Genomic DNA, 22,177 nt, shown 5'->3' on the forward strand with positions numbered 1-22,177 from the left:
CCCCCAGACCAGATCCCCCAAAGCCCCAGACCTGCCGAGGAGGGCCCGGGCTCCCCGCACGGAAAGGGGCTCCTCCCAGCAGAGGGAATAACGGACACAGCGTGGGTTTCTAATCCAAACGCACTTTCTTTATTCAAACCGGTCAGCGGGGATGCCCTGAAGCCCCAAGCGCGGGAGACGGGCTGGCCCGGCCTCCTGGTCCTTGACGCCAGGGCGGACGCAGGCGAGCACGGCCCCACGGCGCACCTGCAGACGTGGCCAGGCACGCCAGTCGACAAAAGCAAAGAATAAACAAAAAACAAAACACACTCAGTAGATTTCTTCTTTAAGCTCCCAGAGTTTCTGGACCAACGAGTCCCAACCCTCAAAGCCAGGAGTGAGGGACTAAAAACGCCCCTCACCTCCACCAGTGCCGACAGAAACCCTGTTTTAAATTAAAAAATAAGCGAGTATACATTGTAGAAAATTTATCTTAAAAATCTCACAATTTGTAAATGTATATTTTTTTCTTTAACATAAAAGTTTACAATATACGGTAAAATAAAGGCTCAGGAAAATAATTTCAAAAAAAAGGAAGAAAAAGAAACCTGAAGTTTTGAATTAAAGCTGAAGAATTTTTTTAACCCTGTTGTTGAACCAGTGACTTTTTTATTGAGCTGATGGGTTAGAGAAAGAATACGTTTAAAAACTTCGGTCCAGATGCCCACAGCCACCGCCAGAAGCCCCCCACACTCCAGTTGGTATTCTCCCCAAGTTTGTGATTGTCACGAGTTCACAAGTTTGAATCCTGGCCTCAGCCGTCTGACATCCTCTAGGTGCTGCGGCTAGCGTCGGTAGGGGTGGAATCCTTGTACGTTGTGGTTCTGACCGCGTCCAAAGCCACTTCCGCCGGCGGGGGGACCCCCCGAGCCGGGCACCGAGGGGCCCCCGTAGGACGGGGGCTGCTGGCTGGGGTCTGAGAAGCCCTGTCCGAAGCCCGCCAAGTCCTGTCCGTAACCTGTGGGGAAGAGCCCAGTGAGCTGGGACCGCTTCCGCTCCCACTGGCACCCACGGCCAGGGCCCTGTGTGGGGCAGGGTGTGGACCCGGAGGGTGGAGGGCCCACCTGGGAGCCTCGGCAGGACCCTGGGCAGCTGTCTTGCACAGAAAGAAAAGCAGCTCCGAGACCCCTCGGACCCCTCGTCTGTCCCATCTGTTCTCAGCCCCTTTCCCCAATCACTGCCCTGCCCTCACGGCCGGAGAGGCCCTTGAGCCTGGAGACACAGATTATCTGGCCTGCCTTGGTGGACCACAGGCTTCTAGAAAGTTTGTCCTCGGGCGGAACACAGGGTGGACTCAGCACAGATTTCAGGACGGGAGGAAATGTGACAGGCCAGCCTGAGGTACAGGTACAGAGCTTGGCCCTGACGGTGCTGCCTGCACAGCCCGTCCAGGTCGGGCAGCCCCTCCTCCAAGCAGGAGCAGACCCGCACCATGCGCGGCAGAGGGGGCCATCCAGGGGGCCCAGACGCCCACTGTGCTGCCCCATGGAAGGAGAGCTCGGGGTCAGCAGGGCGGTGGCCGGCCGAGATCCTTGCCCCGGCAAGGGCCCGTCCCCGAGGGCACCGCCGAGTCCACCCCCGCCCAGGATGGCAGAGGAGGCGACATCGTGGCCCGGGCGCAGGCAGTGGGGACCGTGGAGGAGGAGGCGCCACCTACCTAGGCCACATCACTGCTCAGCCTGACCATAAGAGTGTAAACAAAGTGAGGGCCGAAGCCTGGCGGCTCTGGAGAAGAGGTACCCAGGCCTGGCAAGAGACGAGACCAGGCTGACTGCCCCAGGCGGCCTCGGCAGAGGAGCGGGGGTGGGGAGGGGCACACGCGCTGTCGCTCGCACACCCCCACCGGGGGCCGGCGACCCCACACCCGCCACCGCCGCTGCATCCTGCTCCGGGTGAGGCGAGAACCCACATGCTCAGGGACCGCGGCCGGGCAAGGCCCCCAGGGGAACAAGAGTGTGCGATGTAGGGGTGCTGGGGGCGTCTGTTCAGCGCCAGCAGAGCCCCAGGCCCACCCTGTCCCCACAGGAGCTCCTGATGGGTGCGGACCCCGGGCTCCAGCATCTACCTGGCGAGCACCCTTGGGGACGCACAATGCTGACGTCGCACGGCCCTCATACCCGCCTTGCGCCCTACAAACCCAGACACCCAAGGCGGCAGGGCCCGCCGGGGCGCCCCCAGGCACAGGCCCCAGACGTCTGCCAGCCGCGGATGCTCCTCCGCGCCAGCGCCCTGGCCGAGACCCCAGAAACCAAGCGCCTGCTTCAGACCCGCTCGAGCCTGGGTCTCTTGAGCTCTCCCCGCGGCGCGTGGATGCAGAGCGAGGCACTCACCGTACTGGCTGTACGGGAAGTCGGGCTGCGCCGACGGCGGTTTGCTCATGTCCGGGGCGGCCTGAGACGGAGGTGGCGGGAAGGCCAGAGGCGCAGCCCCCGGAGTGGCCGGTGGCGGGGGGACCCCCGGGGGGGCGAACTGATCCGGTGGGGGAGGTGGAGGACCGTAACCAAAACCTGCAGACAGACAGTAAAGACAGACACAGACGCGGTGCTCGCCCTCGGGGAGCCGCCCGGACCACCTCCACCCCAGCAGCCAGGCCTCGAGGACACCCACAGGCCGGGCCCACAGCCGAGGAAACGACCCCCGCCGGCAGAGCCCGGCCAGCCGCCAGCCTGGCAGCGCACCCAGCGGGGCGGGGCCGCAGCCCGGACGGCCTTGGGAAAGCGGGAAGCTGCGAGCCGGCCATGAAGGGCGCCCCGCTCTTTCTCACCAGAAATGAAACTGGCCGGGGGCTGGGCAGGGAGCAGGCGCCCCTCCTGTAAGGGCACACGGTCATCAGGTGGCCCGCAGGCCCTGGTCCGGGCTACAGGGCTGCACTGCCCGGTCCCGGGGCACTGGCCACAGGGGGCCGCTGAGCACGCCGCCCCAAGGACCACGAGGGAAGGAAGGCGGAAGACAGTTCCCACCGGCTGAACGACACACTCAAGTGGCTGCCTGTCGGCCCTACAAGATCAGGTGAGGCACTTCTCTTTCCCGATGGACACACGGTCACCACGTGTGGCCACACCCTCTACCCACGGTGCTGGGGGACAGAAGGCCCACCCCAGCCCTCCAGGGGCGCTGACCATCTGATGCCTCTTCAATTACAGCTGGGCAGAGCAAGTGAATCAAGCCCCCTCAAGTGAAGCACGGAGAGCAGGTCCCGAGGGATTGAGGTGAGCAAGAGCCGGGGGGGGAGGCAGGTCCTCTGTACCCGACAACTCCCAGCCACCCCCACCGCCCCCCAACAGGGCCCGCGGCCACTTACTGAACTGCGGGGGCGCGCCGTAGCCCTGGGGGAAGCCCTGGGGAGGGGGGAACCCTCCGGGAGGGGTGGACACGATGTAAGAAGTGAAGGGCGGGGGCGGCGGCGGGGCTCCTCTTCCCGCGGGGGGCGGTCCGTAGCCACCTGGAACACAGCAAGCAGGCTGAGGGCGGGCAGAAGCCCCCAGCCCCACCCGCCAACTTCACACCCTGTTCTCTCCATCTCCTCCCAACAGGGACTCACCGATTGCCTGTCCTGCTGGCACCCACATCCCTGCGGGGAAAACAGAGAGGGGTGGGTGCCGCGTCAGCGCCATGGCGTGGACTGGGGACCCCCGCCCCCCGCGGGACCTGGTGTCCTGACGCATCACGGGTGCAGGGGAGGCGTCAGAGGGGAGCCTTCCTTGGGTCACATGGACCCAGCTCTTCCAAGCAGCCCCTCAGACGGGAGGGCGGGGACGCCCACAGAGCAGGGACTCAGTCGCACGTCTGGGACTCAGGCTGGGAGGCAGGAAGCCAGGGCGGCCTCCGGCCAAGCGCTGGTTCTTCCCCTGCTTGTGGGTGTGAGGGCATCTGGTCTCACTAGATGGTCCCCTACAGCCGTGGCTTGTTTTGCAATAAAAAACATTCTAAAAGCCAGCCCTGGAGAGACCAGGAATGAAGCCTGGAGCCATGCAGAAACGGGTCTATGAGCTTGGGGGCGCCTGGTGCCCTTCCCTGGACAGTGTCCCTTCTCTGGGTTTCTAAAGGGAATGGAGGCTCCTGGATCCTGGCTCGGGGCCCCTGGCCACCCCAAGCCTCCCCCAAGCTGTCCGTAAAAGTTCTGCCAGCCCCACATGGAGGGCCCGCAGCCCGGGGAGCTGGAATAGACCCAAAGGGCCCAAGAGGCAGGACTCCATGCTTCCTCCCCACTGGGTGGAAACCCCGCTCTCCCCAAAGCCTCCGACCAGAGCCTGCGCGACAGTCAGGCCACGTCCATCTCCCACTCCGGCCTCGTGGTACCTGCCCTTGGGGACACACCTCCGACCTCCACCAGAGGCACCAGCCCAGCACTCCCAGCGCCCGCAGGCGGCAGAGGGGACAGACCCACCCAGCCCTGGACAGGGAGGGGCCCTGGCGCGGGTTCCAGCCCCCACGGCCCACACGCGTGCCAGTGGGCGCGTCCCAGCTGCGGATGGGCCCGTCGGGAGGGGCGCCAGCCTTACCTTGTGGGCCGTACCCCTGCTGCCACGTGGGTGGGGGCTGACCTGCCCAGCCGTTGGCGGCACTGGGCACGACCCGGCTGCCCCACTGGCTGGCCCCCGGCTGGCCCGGCGCTTGGCTTTTGCTGTCCCGTGGCTCGGCCCGTTTAACTTCCACCTAGACAAATCGAGCTCTGGTTTAGGGAGACGCTGAGGGTCTCAGACCCCCTTCCCTTCAGACACACCCTCAGATAACTTACAACTACACTTAGCATCTTATGACTTAAAACTAAATACTTAACTATAAACCTTATTTAGGCCAGTAACTTTTTTTCTTAAAAAAGTTTTTAAATTCTTTTGTCTAAAAAATGTTTCTCAGGTACAACAGATCCAACTGTAAGACACATGAAGCCCCACCCACTGCAGAGCAGAGCTGAGGGCCAAGAGTCCGCAGAGAGTTCTGTGCGTGACAGGGGGCTTTCAGTCAAGTTAAGGGGCAGTGTCAACCCAGGGTCACGCAGGCCAGGCTTGTGCCAACCATCGCGGCCCTCCTCTTGGCCTCCCCGGCCGTGCAGGCCCTCTCCAAAGCCTCCACCCTGCCTGCGCCCTTCAGCTCATACCTGAGAAACACAGTTGATTTACTTAGGTTTTTTATTTAAAATGTCTAATGGAAGATAAAGACTTACCTTCCCCAGGCTAACGCTTAAAGAATCTCAATTAACTCAAAATAATGTCAGAGGGAATGGATGTGATAAGAGAATCTTACATTACATCTAACAAAAAAAGTAAACAAACATGCAATAAAATGGACATTTGAATCAGTAAGCAATCTTCATACTGTGTTAGGTCAGCAGCCCAGGACCCTTCCGCTTTTGGACGTGCCAGGAGCCACAGCATGTGGAGGGCGGGAGAAGGGGACCGAGGTACCCATCCCACCAGGCCTAGCCCCGCCTACACAGCCTTTCCAATGTGGGCCAACTGACAGCAAAGACCCCCGATTCCAGGGCTGCGTTAGCATTCTAGAATCCCCAGTTATTCTTGTTTGTAGGATAAATTTTAGTGAGGAGAAAGAGACAATGAATTCACTTGGAGTCGTCCTTGGGGTCTCACAGCCTGGTGCGCCAAGTATCGTGTATTCAGAATCCCATCAATTCTGCCTAAAGGCGTTCCTGGGAGAGAACAGACAGGCGGGGGACAGAGGCACAAAGACCCCACCTTCCGATACCCCGAGGATGCTCCATGGACAGGAACAAAATCCCCAGTAGCTCAGGGCGGTGTGAAAGCAGGACCAGAGGACCCATTTCAAAGAACTCAAGTTAATGAGTCTTCACACTTTCCTTAAGGGAATTTGGTTCCTGCTTACAAAGCAAAGCAGCCCTGTGATTTAAAAAGTATACATATTCTTTTTAGTCTTCCTATTCTGCCCTTAGCTTTTAATTACAAGTGGGCCCCAGCCCTTCGAGATGGGGCTGGAGCTGGACTCTGCCCCGGGAGCAGATCCGTGCACTGAGCGGGCCTCTCTGTCCCTGAAGGAGGACCTCACTTCTCCCCAGTTGTAAATGCCACAGGACCTTAAAACATGGGACACGGGGCTCCTCTGAACGTGTGTTCATAACAGCGCACACCCTCGGAATCTGCACGCTAACCTTAAACTAGGAGCATCAATGAACGTCTCAAACTGAGAGCGTGACTGTGTCTCCTGCACAGTCAGGTTCGGGTGGAGCTGAGTCAGCCGCCCATCTGTAAAGTGAGGGGGCGGGGGGGGGGTACCCATGGGGCCAGAGTCCCTCCACGTCTCAGCCGACAAGTTGGCCAGGGCTCCGGCAGAAGGGCTGGGCTTGCCGAGGGGACGAGGACAAGCCGAGGGCCTGGGAGGGACGGCAGCCTGGCCGACTGCACAGCCCCCCACCAGCTACTCAGGTGAGAGCTGAGTTCTCAGCAAGCTCAGGGCCGGAAAATGAGGGGTCGGGCCACCTCCCGAGAGGTTCCCTCCGTGGCAGCAACACAGTATGAAGATGAAACAACCAGAGGTCACTTGACTGCATGGAGTTAAGAACTATCAGGAGCATGTGGTCGGTACCGAGTTCACAGTAAGTGACCCAATTTGAAAACCAATCCTTCAGGATGTTTACGTTGCCTTCAGTTTTACACGGAACCTGTTCTCAAAGGTTCACGGCCCGGCACTTTACGGGCCGGCGTGGGATGGGAGGGGAGGGGACACACATCTGAAGGAGTGGTCACTGAAACCAAGCCTGAGGCAACCCGTGACTTCACTGGACGCCAGCCTGCCCGCCCCGCCGGCTGCCCCCCAGGGGCTCTAGAGCCAGGGGCTCCCAGAACCGGGTCCGACCCCCAGCACGGGGTCCCAGGATGACTAGCCCGGCCCTCCTCCTGTCAAGGGATTTCCTCTCCAGTGAAATCCCTAGGTTGCCTAAGACTTAGTTTGGTCTTAAGGTAAAATAAAACTACAACTACACACTTTTTTGCCCATGATGTCGTGAAAATGCATGTTGACAGCCTGGTCCACTGATTGTTCGTCCTCGAAAGTAATAAATCCAAAACCTAGCCAACGACGAAGAGTGAATCAAGGTAGCAGGGTGTTGTGACACAAAACAGGATGATGAACAGTATTAGGGACGGGCCGAGGGATCGACCAAGGGTTTCAGCGAAGCAAGTGTGCAAGGCTGTGGGGCATGAGCACGTCTCAGCCCAGACGCCACTTCCTCCACAGAGATGACCTTGGAACCACCGGGGTGCATCTTAGCAGCAGCCCGGACAGCAGGGCGGTGAGGGCCCGGCTGGCGGGCAGCCCCGAGTGTGTCATGGGTGTGCTTCTGCTTTTCTGAAACCCAGGGTCCTCCCCCTCGGCTGGCAGTCGCTTTGCAGCTAGTGCTGACAGCAGCCGTACATTGTTCTAGCGCCTTAACAGAGGTACGTCTCTACCAGTTAGAGCCTCGCCAAGCTTGCCCAACGCTGTTGGGTAAGCCCGAGGAGTCCTGCCAAGGTAACGTACGTATGTATACAGGTGTCTATCTACACGTAGCTACATAAATAAATACACAGAGATACAGGCCACAGTGGGTTCCAGCAGGTCAAACACTGCTGTCGGCAGCAAGAGCAAGAGGCACCATGTCATCAAAAGGACAATTTCAAAGGGAAAAACAATTTAGCGTTTCCCAAACACAAGAGAGTGCAGTATAAACGAAGTTTGCTGGTCTGGTGAGCGCGGCCGCCTGGCTAGCGAGGAGTAACCAGCCCTCAGGCTGCTGCTCTGCCTCCCCAGGGCCCATCTGCGCTGAGCACTACAGGCCCCCCACGGCAGCCAGCTGCCGGAAGACCCTGAACAACAAAGGACAGGCCAGGGGAAGGGACGGAAGATGGGTGTGGGGGGAGGGGCACGGAGCACGGCGGGAGGTGGATGCATGGGGGGGGGGGGCAGCCCTGGGCAGCAGGGGAGGGAGCGCCCAGGAAAGAGCAGCTGCCTCCAGGCCTCTCAAGCTGAGCAAAGAAGGATGCGGGAGCACAGTCGTACAGACCGCGTGGAAAGACTCCTGGCAAAACTGTGGTGGGAGAAGTATGGAGGAAGGAAGGCAGCTCAGAACGGTGGGCGGCAGTCTCGCAGGGAGGCCTGTTCTCTCCGCACACGCGCGTGCCTAAACGTGACACACATGCACACAGAACCTGCACACGGCGTGGGGAGGAACCATGAACATACTGGAGGAGACGGGCCGCAGTGGCGGGCACGGGCACGCAGGAGGGCGTGAGGGAGCAAAGGCAGCGGCCGGGATGTGTGGGGACTGAGCACCGGGCGGGGACGGGGAGGCTCAGAAGGACTGAGGGACAGGGAGGGAGGGAGGGAGGGAGGCTTCGGAGAAAGCTCAGGAAGGAGAGAAAGTAGGGACGAGCTCTCTGGGCGCCTGCTGACCAACTGCTGGCTCTGGCGCAGCTCCCGCCCTCCACCCGCCTAGCACTGGGGGCCGCGCGGGGACTCGCCAAGCCCCACGGCGGAGGAGGATGTCAGGAGCCACATGGGAACGGGGCCAAGGGGCGAGCCCCGAGAGCTCTCCCGCAGCCCCTCCTGCCCAGACCCCGCCCAGGCCGCCTGGCGCCCCCGGGGGCCCGGGCTGAGGACCACAGGCGGCCCACAGGGTGTCTAAGAGCAGCCTCGGGACCCCCGCGTCCCGAGGCGTCCCAAGATCGGAGGCAAATGGTATAACACAACATGGGTGATGAACAGCATGTGAAAAAGTGAACGTTTTCTCCAAGTGCAGGAGTGTCTGAAGCCACAGGGCTCGCGGTCCTTAGAGTGCAAGAGGCGGTGAGTCGTGGGGAAGGAGCCCCGGGGCGGGGCTTCTAGGGACGCGTCTGTCTGTCAAGAGGCGACATCACCGCTGAGGAAGCGGAACAGAAACACACTGAAACTTCGTTTACACCCCACTGGAGCAAAGCCCGCTCCCTCCTCTGACTGCGGGACTGGCCTGTACCTGTGTGATATAATTTAGCACCTGGAGAAGAGAAATCTAAAAAGATATCGTTAATCACAAACAATTCACAGAGAGAAAAGGAAAAACAACTTACTTAACATTACTGTACTTTACTATGAAACACTTAAGTATGTCACTAAGCATGTACGTCTACATTAAAATTAAGACTAAGACTTAACAGCTTAATCGACATGAAGTGAGGATACGTTACTTAATCATGGAGGAAGAGGAGGATGAGGTTCAAATGGCAAACTATTCTCCAGCATGGCGGGCGCATGCTGCGGGCGGCGCCGGCCACGCTTGGATGCCTCGAGGGGCTGGGCAGGGGCCGTGGGGCCTGGCGCACCTAGCTCACAAGGCCAGTCCAAAAGCGGTTCAGGAACCAAAACACAGAGGCAGGGACAAATAGCAGCAGCCAGGGGGAAAAAAAAAAAAAAAAAAAAGGAAAGAAAGAAAAACAAAGGGCACGGAAATTGGGCGCCCAGTGTCCCAGCCCCGCAAACCAGAGTGGACGTGCAGGTGGGCGGCTGGGGGAGCCAGGTGGGGGCACGCTGGGGCGGCTCCTTGCCCTCCGCCCACCTGCCCCGCCGACTTAGGGGAGAAAGAATAAGAAAAGAAGAAAAAAGCATGGGATGGATCAAGGGAACTCCACGTTCAAGCCGAGCTGGGGCAGACCTAGCCTGACGACATGAAATGAGACTCCTGACTTCGCTGGAGTGAACTTAAAACAGGAGACGGTCGTAATTGAGGAAGTTCACAATTTAAAAGAAAGACAAATCTTTCAGGACACCCTTAAAAACAGAAACCATGTTGAAATTCATTCCAAGTTGTAAAAACTTCAAAAGAACGAGCTAAAAAAAAAAAAAAAAAAAAAAAAAAAAAAAAAAAAAGGTTGTACCGCCTGCCCTTGGGAAGCAGACAGGCTGGGGCTGCGTGGGAAGGGACTTCAGTCTCCAAACCACCCTCTCCTGAGGCAAGGCTCGCTACAACCACCACCTAATTGTGAGATAGTTTGCCATCTGAGGGGAAGGCCAGGGACAAACTCCATCTCTTTTACCTCGAGGCCTCTGCTTTTCCGCGTCGTAGATCATGACCACTTCCGTGACCTGGAAGGGAGATGGGCGTCTGAGGGCCCAGGTCTGCAGGTGGCATGGGCACATCTGCCTACAACACTCCCGGCCCCCACTGCCTGGGACTGGCTGCTGAGTGCAGGAAGCCCCAAGGCAAAAGGCCAGCTTCCTGGGCTCTGAGACCCACGGGGCCGAGAGCAGGCCGAGGGGTGCTCACGGGGCAGGGTGGGCAGCGGATCACCAGGGACCCAGGCCCCACGCTCCAGTGGGGAGACGAGAGCCAGGACCTCCCACCCGGGATCAGAGTCCCCGGCCTGGCTGGGCCACCACACTCCCCTCCTCGTCCGCTCCGCGCAAGTTCCTGCCAGGCCCTGGGCACACACAGGCACCACCAGGCAAGCACGCTGCAGCCGGGGCATGCGTGGCCGGTGGAAGCCTGGGGGGACTTCGTGTCTCTGCTTCGGATGAGGGGACAGCCTCCCCGCCCACTGGCCCCCTAAGCCCTGCCTGTGTCCTGTCTGCCCTGCTAGAACTCAGCTCCCCATAGGAGCCCCCGTAAGATTCTGACGTTTTTTAGCCTCTTCCAGAAAACAAACCCACCCGCCCCCCATCCTATGGGAGGGGGCGGAAGCCTCACCCAAGCCCAACCCCTTCTCCCTGACACCATCTAGCGCTTTCCACTGCGGTGGCTACAACCGACCCGAGGGCCTTCCAGGAGGTCAGTCTGTCCCATTTACAGTAAGTCCTCTCCTGGGATGGTAACTGGCCACACAGGGAACGGATGGGGCTTTGGTCTGCTTTGTGCCAGGCTCAGCCTCCCCAGGACACAGGGCTCCGCCACTCCCGCCCTGACCGACCTGCTGCTGGCGCGGGGAGAACTCACCACTCCGAATTTCTTGAAGTATTCCCTGAGCTCTGTCTCACCACAATTGTGAGGAATTCCACCGACAAATATCTTATTTGATTTACTGTTATCACTCCTGGGTCCTTTCTGCTGTTTCAAGGAAGAGAAGATCGTTAGTTCACATGGGGAAACTTCCTAACACTCCCCGCTGTTGTGCACGGCGTGGCCTCTGAAGGTCAGACCAGACACCCCAGGAGCCCAGTGAGTCCAGAAAACCGCAACGGCCGCTGTACGAACAAACGCGTCCACCCGCCGACAGAGGCCGGGGCGCCCCAAGTGCGCCCACCCACGGCGCCTGCCAGCTCTGCGGTGTGGAACCCAGGGCTTTAGGGGAGGAGAACGACTACCAGGGTGGCCTGCACAAACCAAACTGGCAGACCAGCCTCGCTTCCAGGGGCAGTGTGTAAGCTGGTGATGCAAGGACGGTGGAAAGTTCTGGTAACTGAGGCTCAGTTGCCACCTCTTCCGCCTTCTGGCCCGGACCCCGCTCTCTGTGGACACCCCGCGCTGCCACCTCCTCCCACCCCCCCAGACACCAGCAGCTGGGGACGCAAAGGCTGCACTTTTGGGCGTGGGGGCAGGGTGCCAGCGGCAGGGGCAGGCGCGGAGGTGGGTACACACACGGCCGGCCTCCGCAGCCACAGGTTCTGCGTCCTTCGATTCGACCAACCATGGATCAAAAATATTCGGAAAAAAAAATTCCACAAAGTTCCACAAAGCAAAACTTGAATTTGCCGCACGCCAGCCAACTATTTACACTGTATCAGGTATCATGAGTCATCCAGAGATGGTTTAAAGTGCACAGGAGGACGTGCGTAGGTTACAGGCCATTTTACGTAAGGGACTTGAGCGTCTGTGGATTCTGGTCACCTCGGGGGTCCTGGAAGCAGTCCCCGCAGATCCCACCGAGGGACGGCTGTGTAGATCACTGATGCTGACCACTGATGAATCTGGGCAGTGTTTTATTTAGGTGTTCACTGTACCATTCTTTTTCTGTATTTGATATTTCCTAACAGAAAGCGGGAAAAATACGCCCTTGGTCTGAGGCCCCTGATGGAAATGCAGGTGCCCGGGCCCTAGCCCCGCACAGCCCCCAGGCCAGCCCGTCCAGCAGGGCTTTCCTCGAGGACAGGGCACTCTGGGTGACAGCTGGCCTGGCGCCGGGGGCCACACGCGGCTCACAAGAGTCCCAAGGTGGGTTCTGAACTCAGCAGGCCTCCTCCCTGGAGGGGAGCAGTCAGCGGAGCGCTGAGCGGGGGGCGGGGGGTGGCCGGGAGCAGTCGGCGCGGATACAACGGAAGGTTCCTAACGACAGATGGCTGTGAGCCGTCGTTTGCAAGGTAGACTAATAAGAAACTTCTCAGCTACAAGATAAAAAACTTCCAACACTGAATCGACCCGAGCAGTTCTCAGCTGCTCAACCTCATGCCGGAAGCCCTCCTGTTGCTCAGTCGGAGTGAGCAAGGACCCAGGTCAGAGACACGGCTCCCCTCGCATCAGCGGCTGCGGGACACCCAGGAGGAGCCCCCAGCCCCTTACCCAGCCTTCCTTCGGCCGCGTCCTCTCCGGCTGCATCCCCCGAGGCGTACATGGCTTTGGGTCGATCTGTTGGAAGTTTCAAAGGAGCAGTGGTGAACAGGAGGCTTGTTTCCCCCAGAAGAGAAGGTGTGAGCAGCAGGGCCAGGGGCACAGGGCCCATCAGGTGGCCCGGGCCGCATCCTGGCCCAGCGCCAGGTCTAAGCTCGGAGCCTTAACCCCTTCAAACCAACCCACGGGAAAGCAGTCCTCGACACACACACACACCACAGCCTGGGCACAGAGGCACGCCCAGGAGCCACACACAACAAGACGGAGAGCTTTCTTCGGGGACCGGCACTCACGTTGCGGCCATCGAGGGTGTGTGGTCTGCTGGCCAGTACTGTGCCCACGCAGTTTGGGTCTTTGAATTTGACGAACCCAAACCCTCGAGACTGGTTGGTTGTCTTGTCTTTCATGATCACGCAGTCCACAACCTCTCCATACTGGGAAAAGTAGCTGCGCAGCGTCTCTGCTCAGAGATCGGGACACACGTACATGCACAGCAGGGCGTTAGGCAGGTCACACGCTCCCAGCCCGTCAGCCTGACCTGGAAAGTGTGCAACTAGGAACCTTTAAACTGGCTGATCCACTGACGTGGGGGAAGCGGAGACGGTGAAGGACGGGGCGCCAAGGAAGGGAAGGTGCACCCCATCTCCGCGGGAAGGAGAAAGGCCACAGCTGAGTAGGCAGAGCCAGTGGATCCCTAGCCCTCCTGGCTCCACCTCCACACGCCAACAGCCTCTGCCTTCAGAGCCGGCCACCCTCCCCGACCGTGACCGTGACCATGACCATGAAGCATCAGGACGAGATCAAGTTCCAAAGCCCACGATCATTCATCTCTGCCCCCATCAACTCCTGATCAAGTGCCCCTTCCCAGAAACCAAGACAATAAATAAGTCAGGAATTAAAGACAACTCACACAATCCAAAGACCGAGGTCCACTCGCACCTACCTTGGGTGGTGCTCCAGTCAAGACCGCCCACAAAGAGCTTCCTGCAATGCAACGAGAAAACATTCAGGGTCAAGAGGGTTCTGCCCTGGGAACTCCCTAGTGATCCAGCGGTTAGGACTCGGTGCTCACTGCCGTGGCCTGGGTTCAAGCCCTGGTCGGGGAACTAAGATCCCGCAGGCTGCATGGCACAGCGCCCCCCGCAAAAAAAGAGGGTTCTGCCCAAAGTGCCAACCATCTGGCCTACCCTAAGGTGGTAACCCGGGGCACGGCCATGGCCCAGCCTCATCAGTCAAAGGCATGAAAGAGGCCTCCAAGATCTGCCCACAGGGCGGGCGTGAGAGTTAGAACATCCCAAGTCGCATGTACACGCTAACCTCAACCACAGTAAGAAAAGAGAGACCGACGGCACCCCCTACCGTGCCAGTTTGGGAGCAGGATCACGGGGCAGCTTCCCAACTGCTCAGCAAACACCAAAGGTTTCCAAGTCCAGAGCTGAGATCCCACGCAACAAACTCGGACGACAGCGGGGGTGAGGGCTTTAGGACAAAGCTGGGATATGCAGCACGTGGTCACAAGTAAGGACCCACAAATCACTGGGGAGGTCCCTGGAGCTCAGACGTGGCAGGGTGGCCCGGGCTGTCCTTTCGGACAGGTGCCCTAGAATGTTTGAGAGGAAAACTTCCGGTGGCCTCCCTGCCTAGTGTCCACGTGGTCCCAGGGCGGGTCCAGAACCCAGGAGCCTTCCACTGCCCACCACTCTCAGGCTGGCTGGGCCTAAGTGAACGGAGAGGTGCCCTGTGCTGCGGGCTCCCAACCCGATCCCGGGCAGGTGTGATAGGGCAGGCCGGGGACGGGGGTCTCCATCCCGCCTGCTGCCCCGGGGAAAGGACTGACACCGGCACCCTCGGAACGGCACCCAGGCACTGTCCCCGTCCACAGCCAACCCCACCTTGCTTGGCTTGAAGACAAAACGGCCCCCTGAGGCTGAGCGCACTGAGTCCCCGAGCGCCCAAGAACGGGCAGCCGGGATGGAAGGACAGACCCTTGCAGGGCAGTGGCCCTAGCCGCACTCAGGGGTCCCTCCCACTGCGGTTTTCTGCCTGGGGGAGAGAAACTCAGTGTGGAAGAAACAATTTCCCCGCCCCAGACAGGTGGCCCCTGCCATCCTCAACATGTCCCCGTCCCCCCACACAGAGCGCGTTCCTGGATGGGGAGGCCAGGAGCTCTCACCCGGGCCTCATGACCTTCCTGTCCTGTCCCCTACGCACCCCTGCGAGGTCAGGCCAGGCTCCTCCTGCCTCCCAGAGACCCTGGGGAGTACAGCCCACAGCTGTGCCCCACTGCCCCAGGGCCTGACACCCAGGCGGGCGAAGGGCCCTGAGGCCGGCATGGACAGCCTCTGTGCCCAGGCCTTGGGCACAAGCACAAATGGGTTTGCTGTGGAAAAGGAGCTTGAAGAAACAAAGGACCTGGAGCAGTCTCAAAAAACCTGAGACAAACGCCAACTCACTTAGAGGAATACCCACCTCTGTTCAGCCTGCACATGGCCAGGACAGGAAGGTTGTCAGCCAGCCCCTCCAAGCAACCCAACCCCCATGCGCTGAGGAGGAAGGAACTGGTCTGACCAGTCCAGGTTCCAGCCCTCGTTTAAATTTCAAAATCAGACGTTAAGGGAAAAAGAGAGAGAAAGGCCATCACCTGTGCAAATTGACAAAACCGGAATCTGCCCCGTGGATTAGACGATGATATGGTGTTGATATGTGCTTCCTGATTTTATCACTGTGCTGTATTTAGAAAATGTTTCTGTTCTTGGAAAACAGGACACACAGGAGCGTCCAGAGGCACACAGGGCTGGAACGCGGCACGGAAAGCACGCAGCGGGGCCGGCGTGAGGAGGTCGTGGCGACTGTGCCCCTGTTCCTGTCACTGCTCTGCGAGTCCCAAGTTATATAAACTAGGAGGCGAAAGCTGCTCACCCCTGAGAAGATGTCAGGAGCACAGCTGGCACAGGAGAGAGCTCTATGTGACCGGAGACCCCATGCCAGCGCTGTGCTGGGTGCTTTATATGTTTCCTTTCCTCCTGCTCCCTGTCTGCAGATAGAAGGTTCCGGAAGGCCCAGGGAGACCTCACTGACCCGCGGTGGAAGGGACTCGGGGGCTCTAGGCAGACTTGGCGCCATCGCCGGTATCGCAGCCAACACACCTGCACAGGGCGCCGGGCTCTGCCCACCCTGCCGCCGTCAGGGGGTGGCCCAGACAGACTTGCTGGCACCAGATGACCTCAGGCCTTTCTGGGCGCTTACACACGACTCAGCAGATGAAGGATCAGCTGACCCCGCGTGGCAGCCTCTCTCCAGCCCTTCCCTGCTCTGAAGGGTGCCAGAGTCATCACTCAGCTGAAGATGGAAACTGGGGGGCCCTCCCACAGACCCCGCCCCGCCCCCAGGGGACCTCCTGGCTCTGTCACACCCCTCCATCCCTGGAGACCCGAGAGGAGGTCTGCAGTCAGCGTTGGCTCCCGGGGCCTGCACCCTGACTGCCGGGGTGCGGTCGCTGCCTTCCTCCAGGAAGGGGTTCGGCACAAGTGACTGGGTGCTGGGATCCGGGAAACACTCACCCTCTTCCGGCTGCTGAATGGAAAACTGCTCTGGATGACTCCCCTGCTCTGGATGACTCCCCTGTTCTTGCTCTGGGTACTTTAGGGCAACTGTGTGGTACGTACGCCAGAAAGTCAGGCTCCGGTGGCTTCCCCGGCCCAGGCTGCCCACGGCAGGCACCACAGGCCGCGCCCAGGAGGGCAGGGGGCCGAGGCCAGGACCCCTCACACCGTCCGACAGGCGGCCCTCTCCTCGACAGCCTGTGTTCATGCCTTTCTGCAGCCAAGGAGCCACCCCACTTTCAGCCCTTCTGCTGCGACAGACTGGACACCCCAAAGACAGTGGTCGGGGCAGGGGTCTCACCCCGCAGACCGGGCTTCCCTCCGCTGGCCGGTGAGATCACCTCTCACAAACTATGGGGCCGCACAACACATGGAAAGCCTGGGCCGACCTTCGCTGAGCACGTGGGAGGCGCGCCAGCTCCCGACAGACACCACAGCCCACTGACCCCCGCCGGCCGGAGCCCCCCAGACAACGACCTCCGCTGAAACACAGCCCCGCTCGCCTGCAGGGGTGCCCCCAATTCTAGCCTGGCCACCCTGGGAGTGACCTTGGCCGAGTCCCCTGCCCCTTCTAAGCCTCGGCGTGCCCCACCGAGGAAGGGGTCAGAGCTGAAGCTACAGAGGTCCAGCGCAGCCCAGGGCAGGGGCTCTGAGGAGGGGCCCCGCACAGAGGGCAGCACGCCACCAGGTCCAGGTGCTGGGGCCCACCGCAACGGCCGGAACCAGAAGTGAGTCAAGCGGAGCAGCCCCCAGCATCACAGCCAACTGTACAGGCGTCCAACCAGCCCTGGGACACACGTCCCAACCCACGGGAGCGAGCGGCATGGACACACTGGGAACCAGGCCTCAAAGAGCAAATGCTCCCAAACAGGGGTCTCACCTGGACAATCCTGCCCCCAGGGGACACTGGACCACGTCTGGGGACATCTGTGGCTTCTGGCATCGAGGGGGTGGGGGCCAGGGATGCTGTTCCACACCCTGCAGAGCCCAAGACAGCTCCAAAATGCAAGAGAGAAGCCCCAGAGAAAAGGCCCTCCACCCCCACCCCTACAGGGCAGGAAACACCTCTTCCCCCACCACACAGCGGACCCCCCATAGGGCGCTCACGCCCACAGGCCTCAGGAAGCTCGCTCGGCCCTGCGTGCTCCCGGTCTACACCCACGGGGCCAGCCAGAGCTCAACGGAAGGCTCTCTGCATCCAAAGCCTCCGCAAGTAACCATTCCAGAAAGAGCCGCGCCCATGAGGGACCCACAGGCTCCGCCCCAGGACCCCTCCGGTGCTAAGTCACCTGAGCCCTCATGTGCCCCCCCATCACCCACCTCCCGCGTTTCTGCCGTGAGCAGCCGCGTGCCCACGCTCTCTCCAGAGACCCAGTGCCGCTTTCCCTCCCCTCCCCCAGGTCCCTCCTCGCCCTGGGACCCTCCCCTCCCCTCAGTCACATCCAAGAGTCCCTGTCTCACCAGCCCCGGGGAACGCCAGCAGAACCACATCTGCCAGATAAAACCCCCCTCAAACTCCTCTCCGGCTCCATGACACGTCAGTCCCCAGAACCTCAGTCCGGGGACCCCTCTTTAAGCTGACTCTCCAAGGCCACGGAGGAGACCGGGACACAACCCTGACCGCTCCCCGGCCCTCAGCAAGGTGAGCGCCTGTCCCGCCGGGCGGCCCAGGAGGGAGGACATCCGCCCCTGGCACCCGGGCTCCACGAGGCCACACGTGACACCTGCTGCTCCTATTGGGCCTCTGCCCTCAAGACCCGCCCCGGCTCTGCTCGGGCCACCGTGACAACCAAGATGACGAAAACGTGAACTAAAAGCAGTAGCCTCACCAGCCCCTGTACAGTCCAGACGCGGGGAAGCTTCACCTCCAAAGGCTCAAACTCAAAAGTGCAGATCCCCATGGGGCGGCGCCCCAGGCATCCACCCACTTCCTGAGGACACAGGTACCGTCCCACAGTGGAGCCGCCCCTCTGGCCTGGGAGCTGCTCGGGAGGGGCTGACCAGACACCAAAGCGAAGGAGGTCTGAGGGGAGGGTGGGTGTCGTCAGCGATCAGTGAGACGGTCACATCCCCATAACATGGCTACCACTTCGTCTGAGCATGATGCGTGTTCCCACACGGTGACCACCCAAAGTGGGCAACGGTGGTCCCCCCACGGGAAACTCCAAGAGGGCCCATCACCAGGGAGCCGGATGGGGTCACGAGCACTGAACTAGAACAGCCACACAGAGCAAGGAAGTCAAGGTGGACCCAGACTTCCCACAGCAAACGGAAACAAAGCTCCCACATAAAACAGAAACTGACCAATGTTTTGGGGCAAAGCAATAAAGTTTCGGGGACACCTGACATCTACGACTTTAGAACTCAGGTAACCTGGGCGCATTCAGCAGGGTGGCGAGGGGAGCGCGGAGAGGCAGGTCCCTCATCCCGATCCTGGTTCTGCTACTTGCTCTGCGGCCTCCCCAAGCTGCCTATGGGTCTGGGGTGGGTCTGCGGTGCTGAGGGTGGGACCCTCCAGACCCAGCCTTGGATCCTGGCTCCACCCTCTCCCAGGGGTTGGTACAAGCTGTCGGGGTGAACTGCCAGGGACCCCTGTCTGGCCGTCTCTTCGAGGGCACACCGAGGGGCAGGCCTCTTGGATCTGGAGGCTCCCTGCCTTCCCAGGCGAGAGGAAAGGCAGCTCAGGCCTAAAGAAGTCAGCCTCTTGGCCGCAGAAGGCTTGGCTGTCAGGAAAAGAGGCCCATGTGGCTGTGGAAGACCTGCTGCCGCTCCCTCAGGTCCTGCCCCTTTCGGCAGCAACTTTCTTTCTGCCCACATCCTAGTTTCCCAGCGGAAGCGCTGCAACTTTTCACTTACCCGACACACAGCTCAGACTTCCAGTGCCTGTACGTCTTTCCTAAACAAAGCAGGCTAGGAGCTACACGCCTTCTTTCTGGTCCTCTAAACGCTGTGGGGTTCTGGAGGGGGGAGCCCACAAAACACACTTTATGTCCTATGGTGTAACGTGCTGCTGGAACCTGGCGGAGGCTCAGTGAGGCCAGCCACCCACCAGCCAACAATGACTTACTCACCAAATCAAGCGTTTTGTAAACACCACATCTGTTCAAAGCTAAGTGCACGGAGAAATGTACACAAGGCCACGGAAACCCAGCCCAGGCTGTTCTGCCATCTCCGCAAAAAGAATTTAACTGTAAAATTACGCTGATGCTGTAGAAACCAGTCTCTGCAAAGAAAACTAGACCAAACCCCTAGACTAGGGCAGAATGGGATTTCCTAGCTCCTCTGGGATCACTCTCCTCTCCAGCTCGTTTAACATTAGGCAAGGATATAATTAAAAGGGAAACTTAGCTATAACAAACCTTTTCTCACTAATAGTTACACCAAGGAGAAAGACCTCAGGAGCACGCCTGTCTGTCCACCGCCCAAGTTTCTCTTTCTCTTTATCTTAAACCCGCCCATGGGGGTTAGGTGGGGGCTGAGCAGGAAGGGGCTCCAGCAACATAAAAACAACAGTTGCAGACACCCCATCAGGTGGCGCGGAGGCGCTGAGATGGTGGACACTGCGAGGTGCGCTGCTTGCAGACCGGCGACGGCCCCCCATGACCTTGGCCCTCGGGCCTTCGGTTTGCGAAACTACACTTGGGAGGAGAGTAGATGGTGGAGTGGGCACTCGCTGAGCCCCGGGTGGGAGAAGCTGGGCGGTGGCAGAACTGGAACCCCCCCCCCCGCCCCGACCGGGCCGCCACGTGCGCTGACCCGCCAAGTTCGTGCACGGGCTAGGGGCTCCCTGGACCCCACAGGTTCCTGTTCGAGGTCCCCGAGGAAAAGCACGAGCACGGGGACGGTTCCGCCCCCCCCCCCCCGGCCAGCGAGAAATCCAGGCGCGGGGGCAGACAGGGTGCCCCGAACCCACCCCCCACCCCGGGTTCCCGATCGAGGGTCTCCCTGCGGTAAACCCCGGCTCGGCGGCGGGATCTCCCCCCGGCAGGAAACAGCAGGGACCCCCAGGAACCCCCAAGACTCCCCGGATCCCCCGGTGGAGGTTCGGGGTCGCCGACCACGAGGCGGCGGGACACCCGGACCCCCAGGACTCCCCGGATCCCCCGGTTGAGGCTCCGGGTCCCCGGCCACGAGGCGGCGGGGCGCCCGGACCCACAGAACTCCCCGGACCCCCGGTTCCCGCTCGGGGTCCCCGGCCACGAGGCGGCGGGGCGTCCGGACCCCCAGGTCCCGCCAGGGGCCCCCGGCCCGTCGCGCCCCCGGGTTCCCGGCCGCCGGCTCGGCACGGCCCCGCGGCGTGACCTTGACGGGCCGGGCGGGTCTGGGCGGGGGCCGGCCGAGGCGGCGGCGCGGGCCGGCGCGTCCTCACCCGATCTCATCGGCGCCCGAGTTATTCATGGCGGCGGCGGCGGCGAAGGCGCTCGACGTCCGGGCCCCCTGGCTCGCTCCCGCCTCCGGAAGGTCACTGGCCCCGGCACCCTCCCCACAGTCGCGGCCCGGATCTGCGCAACGGCGGCTGCCGCGCTGCCTCCTCCCCTCAGCGCCAACGGTCACCGCGCGCCCTCGCGCCCGCGCCGCCGCCCTGCGCACGCCCGGGCGCGCTCCCGCACGGGGCCTCCGGGGGCGGAGCCAGGGGTGCGCCCGTGTGCGTGCGTGCGTGCGTGCGGCGGGCCCGCGCCGCCGCCACTTGGCCGCTGCGCGTCGGCCTTCCTCCTCGGCGACTGCAAGCGTCGCCGCGGGGCACGTTGGGAAGTGGAGTCCCGCGCGCCGGCGCCGGCCCCGCCCCGAGGAGGGGAGCGCGCGGATCGAGCCGCGTGCGTGCGCGTGCGCGTGCTGAGAGCGTACGTGCGTGCGCGGCGGCGCGGGGCGCGTGCGCGGCCGGGCGCTCGGGGCTAGGCACCGCGGGGCGCAGGCGCGGCTGTGGCTTCCTTGTTCGGTCTTGAGTGCGGGGCGGGGGCGCGAGTGGGGTCTGCAGTGGGAGGAGGCCACGCCCGCACCCCGCCAGGCCGCGGGAGGCTTTGGCGCCACGTTCCGCTCCTGCGCGTCGAGTGCTCCCGCTGCCCCCAGAAGACGATACCGACGGTCAGAGAGGCTCATTCACCTGCCCAAGGTCACTTACTCAGGGAAAGAACTGGAATCAAATCCAACAGTTGGCTGTAGATCCAATGATTATGAAAACACATTGAGTCCCTGCCATGTGCCAAGGATTGTCCTGTCCTCATTTGTCCACACCGGTGGTTTTCACCCAGGGTGATTCAGCCTCCTTCTCCCCCCGGGGGACAATGAGCCATGTCTGGAGATACGGTTTTGGTTGTCACCACTGGAGGTGGGTGCTACTGGCATCTAGTGGGTGGAGGCTGGGGATGCTGCTAAATATCCTGCAATGGACAGGACAGTCCCTCCAGCAAAGAATAATCTGCCCAACACGTCAACACGGAAGGTGGAGAAACCCAGGTCTACACGGACCATAATAAAAGCTGACCTGAATGGTGTTGTTAGATGGCGGTTTGTGCTGCGTGGTGACTTTCCACTCACTTTCTCAGCCTCTTGGTAGCCTGACAATATAACTGATTCACCATAAAATGAAACAAATGTGAGGAATCAAGGAACCAGGTCACAGGCAAACAGTACAACATAAAACATTTAAAATACACCTCACTTTGGCCATTTTACAGTTTGCAAAGCACATTGGCATCATCAGTTCCACCAGAGGAGAACAACTCATTACTCCCCCTTCGCAGGTGAGAAGCAGAGGCTCAGCAGAGGGGAAAGGAGTGGCCTCAGGTGGCATTGGGCAGGTGTTCTGTCTTCGCCCTGGGGGCTCTGTGAAGTTTTTCTGGTCAGAAGAAACCAGTAACACTTGTGGGGGGGGAGGGGGGCGGGCTCCCCCCTGGGGGGGGTGTGGGGGGAGCACGACCCAAGTGCTCAGTCAAACAGACACGCCCTAGGTTACTCACAGTGCACTATTAGAAGAGCAGAAAATTGGAAGCAACCCCCATGTCCATCCATTGGT

The 22,177-nt window shown here is 60.8% G+C and overlaps 1 protein-coding gene across 16 annotated transcripts; it reads right to left on the minus strand.

The window, feature by feature from the left end:
• Positions 1-106: 106 nt before the first annotated feature.
• DAZAP1 (DAZ associated protein 1) lies at positions 107-20,761 on the minus strand. Of its 16 annotated transcripts, none has more exons than XM_082380035.1 (14): positions 16,123-17,031; positions 15,204-15,874; positions 13,922-14,162; positions 13,506-13,546; positions 12,856-13,022; positions 12,515-12,580; positions 10,955-11,065; positions 10,059-10,107; positions 6,997-7,079; positions 4,542-4,695; positions 3,581-3,610; positions 3,341-3,481; positions 2,370-2,546; positions 107-997 (listed from the first exon to the last, which is right to left on the minus strand). In XM_082380035.1, exons 5-14 carry the CDS (start codon positions 12,967-12,969, stop codon positions 825-827), a joined length of 1,098 nt encoding a protein of 365 aa, XP_082236161.1. In that variant the 5' UTR covers positions 12,970-13,022; positions 13,506-13,546; positions 13,922-14,162; positions 15,204-15,874; positions 16,123-17,031; the 3' UTR covers positions 107-824. The 16 variants fall into 16 exon arrangements, with proteins under 16 accessions (XP_082236161.1, XP_082236160.1, XP_082236169.1 ...); XM_082380042.1 differs by lacking the exons at positions 13,922-14,162; positions 16,123-17,031 and adding exons at positions 1,697-1,785; positions 17,045-17,492 and having other exon boundaries at positions 870-997; positions 15,204-15,289; XM_082380034.1 differs by lacking the exons at positions 13,922-14,162; positions 16,123-17,031 and adding an exon at positions 17,045-17,486 and having other exon boundaries at positions 10,955-11,062; positions 15,204-15,289.
• Between the last annotated feature and the right edge of the window lie 1,416 nt (positions 20,762-22,177).

This window comes from Balaenoptera borealis, assembly GCF_965194805.1.
Source record: "Balaenoptera borealis genome assembly, chromosome: 2".
Lineage (NCBI taxonomy): Eukaryota > Metazoa > Chordata > Mammalia > Artiodactyla > Balaenopteridae > Balaenoptera > Balaenoptera borealis.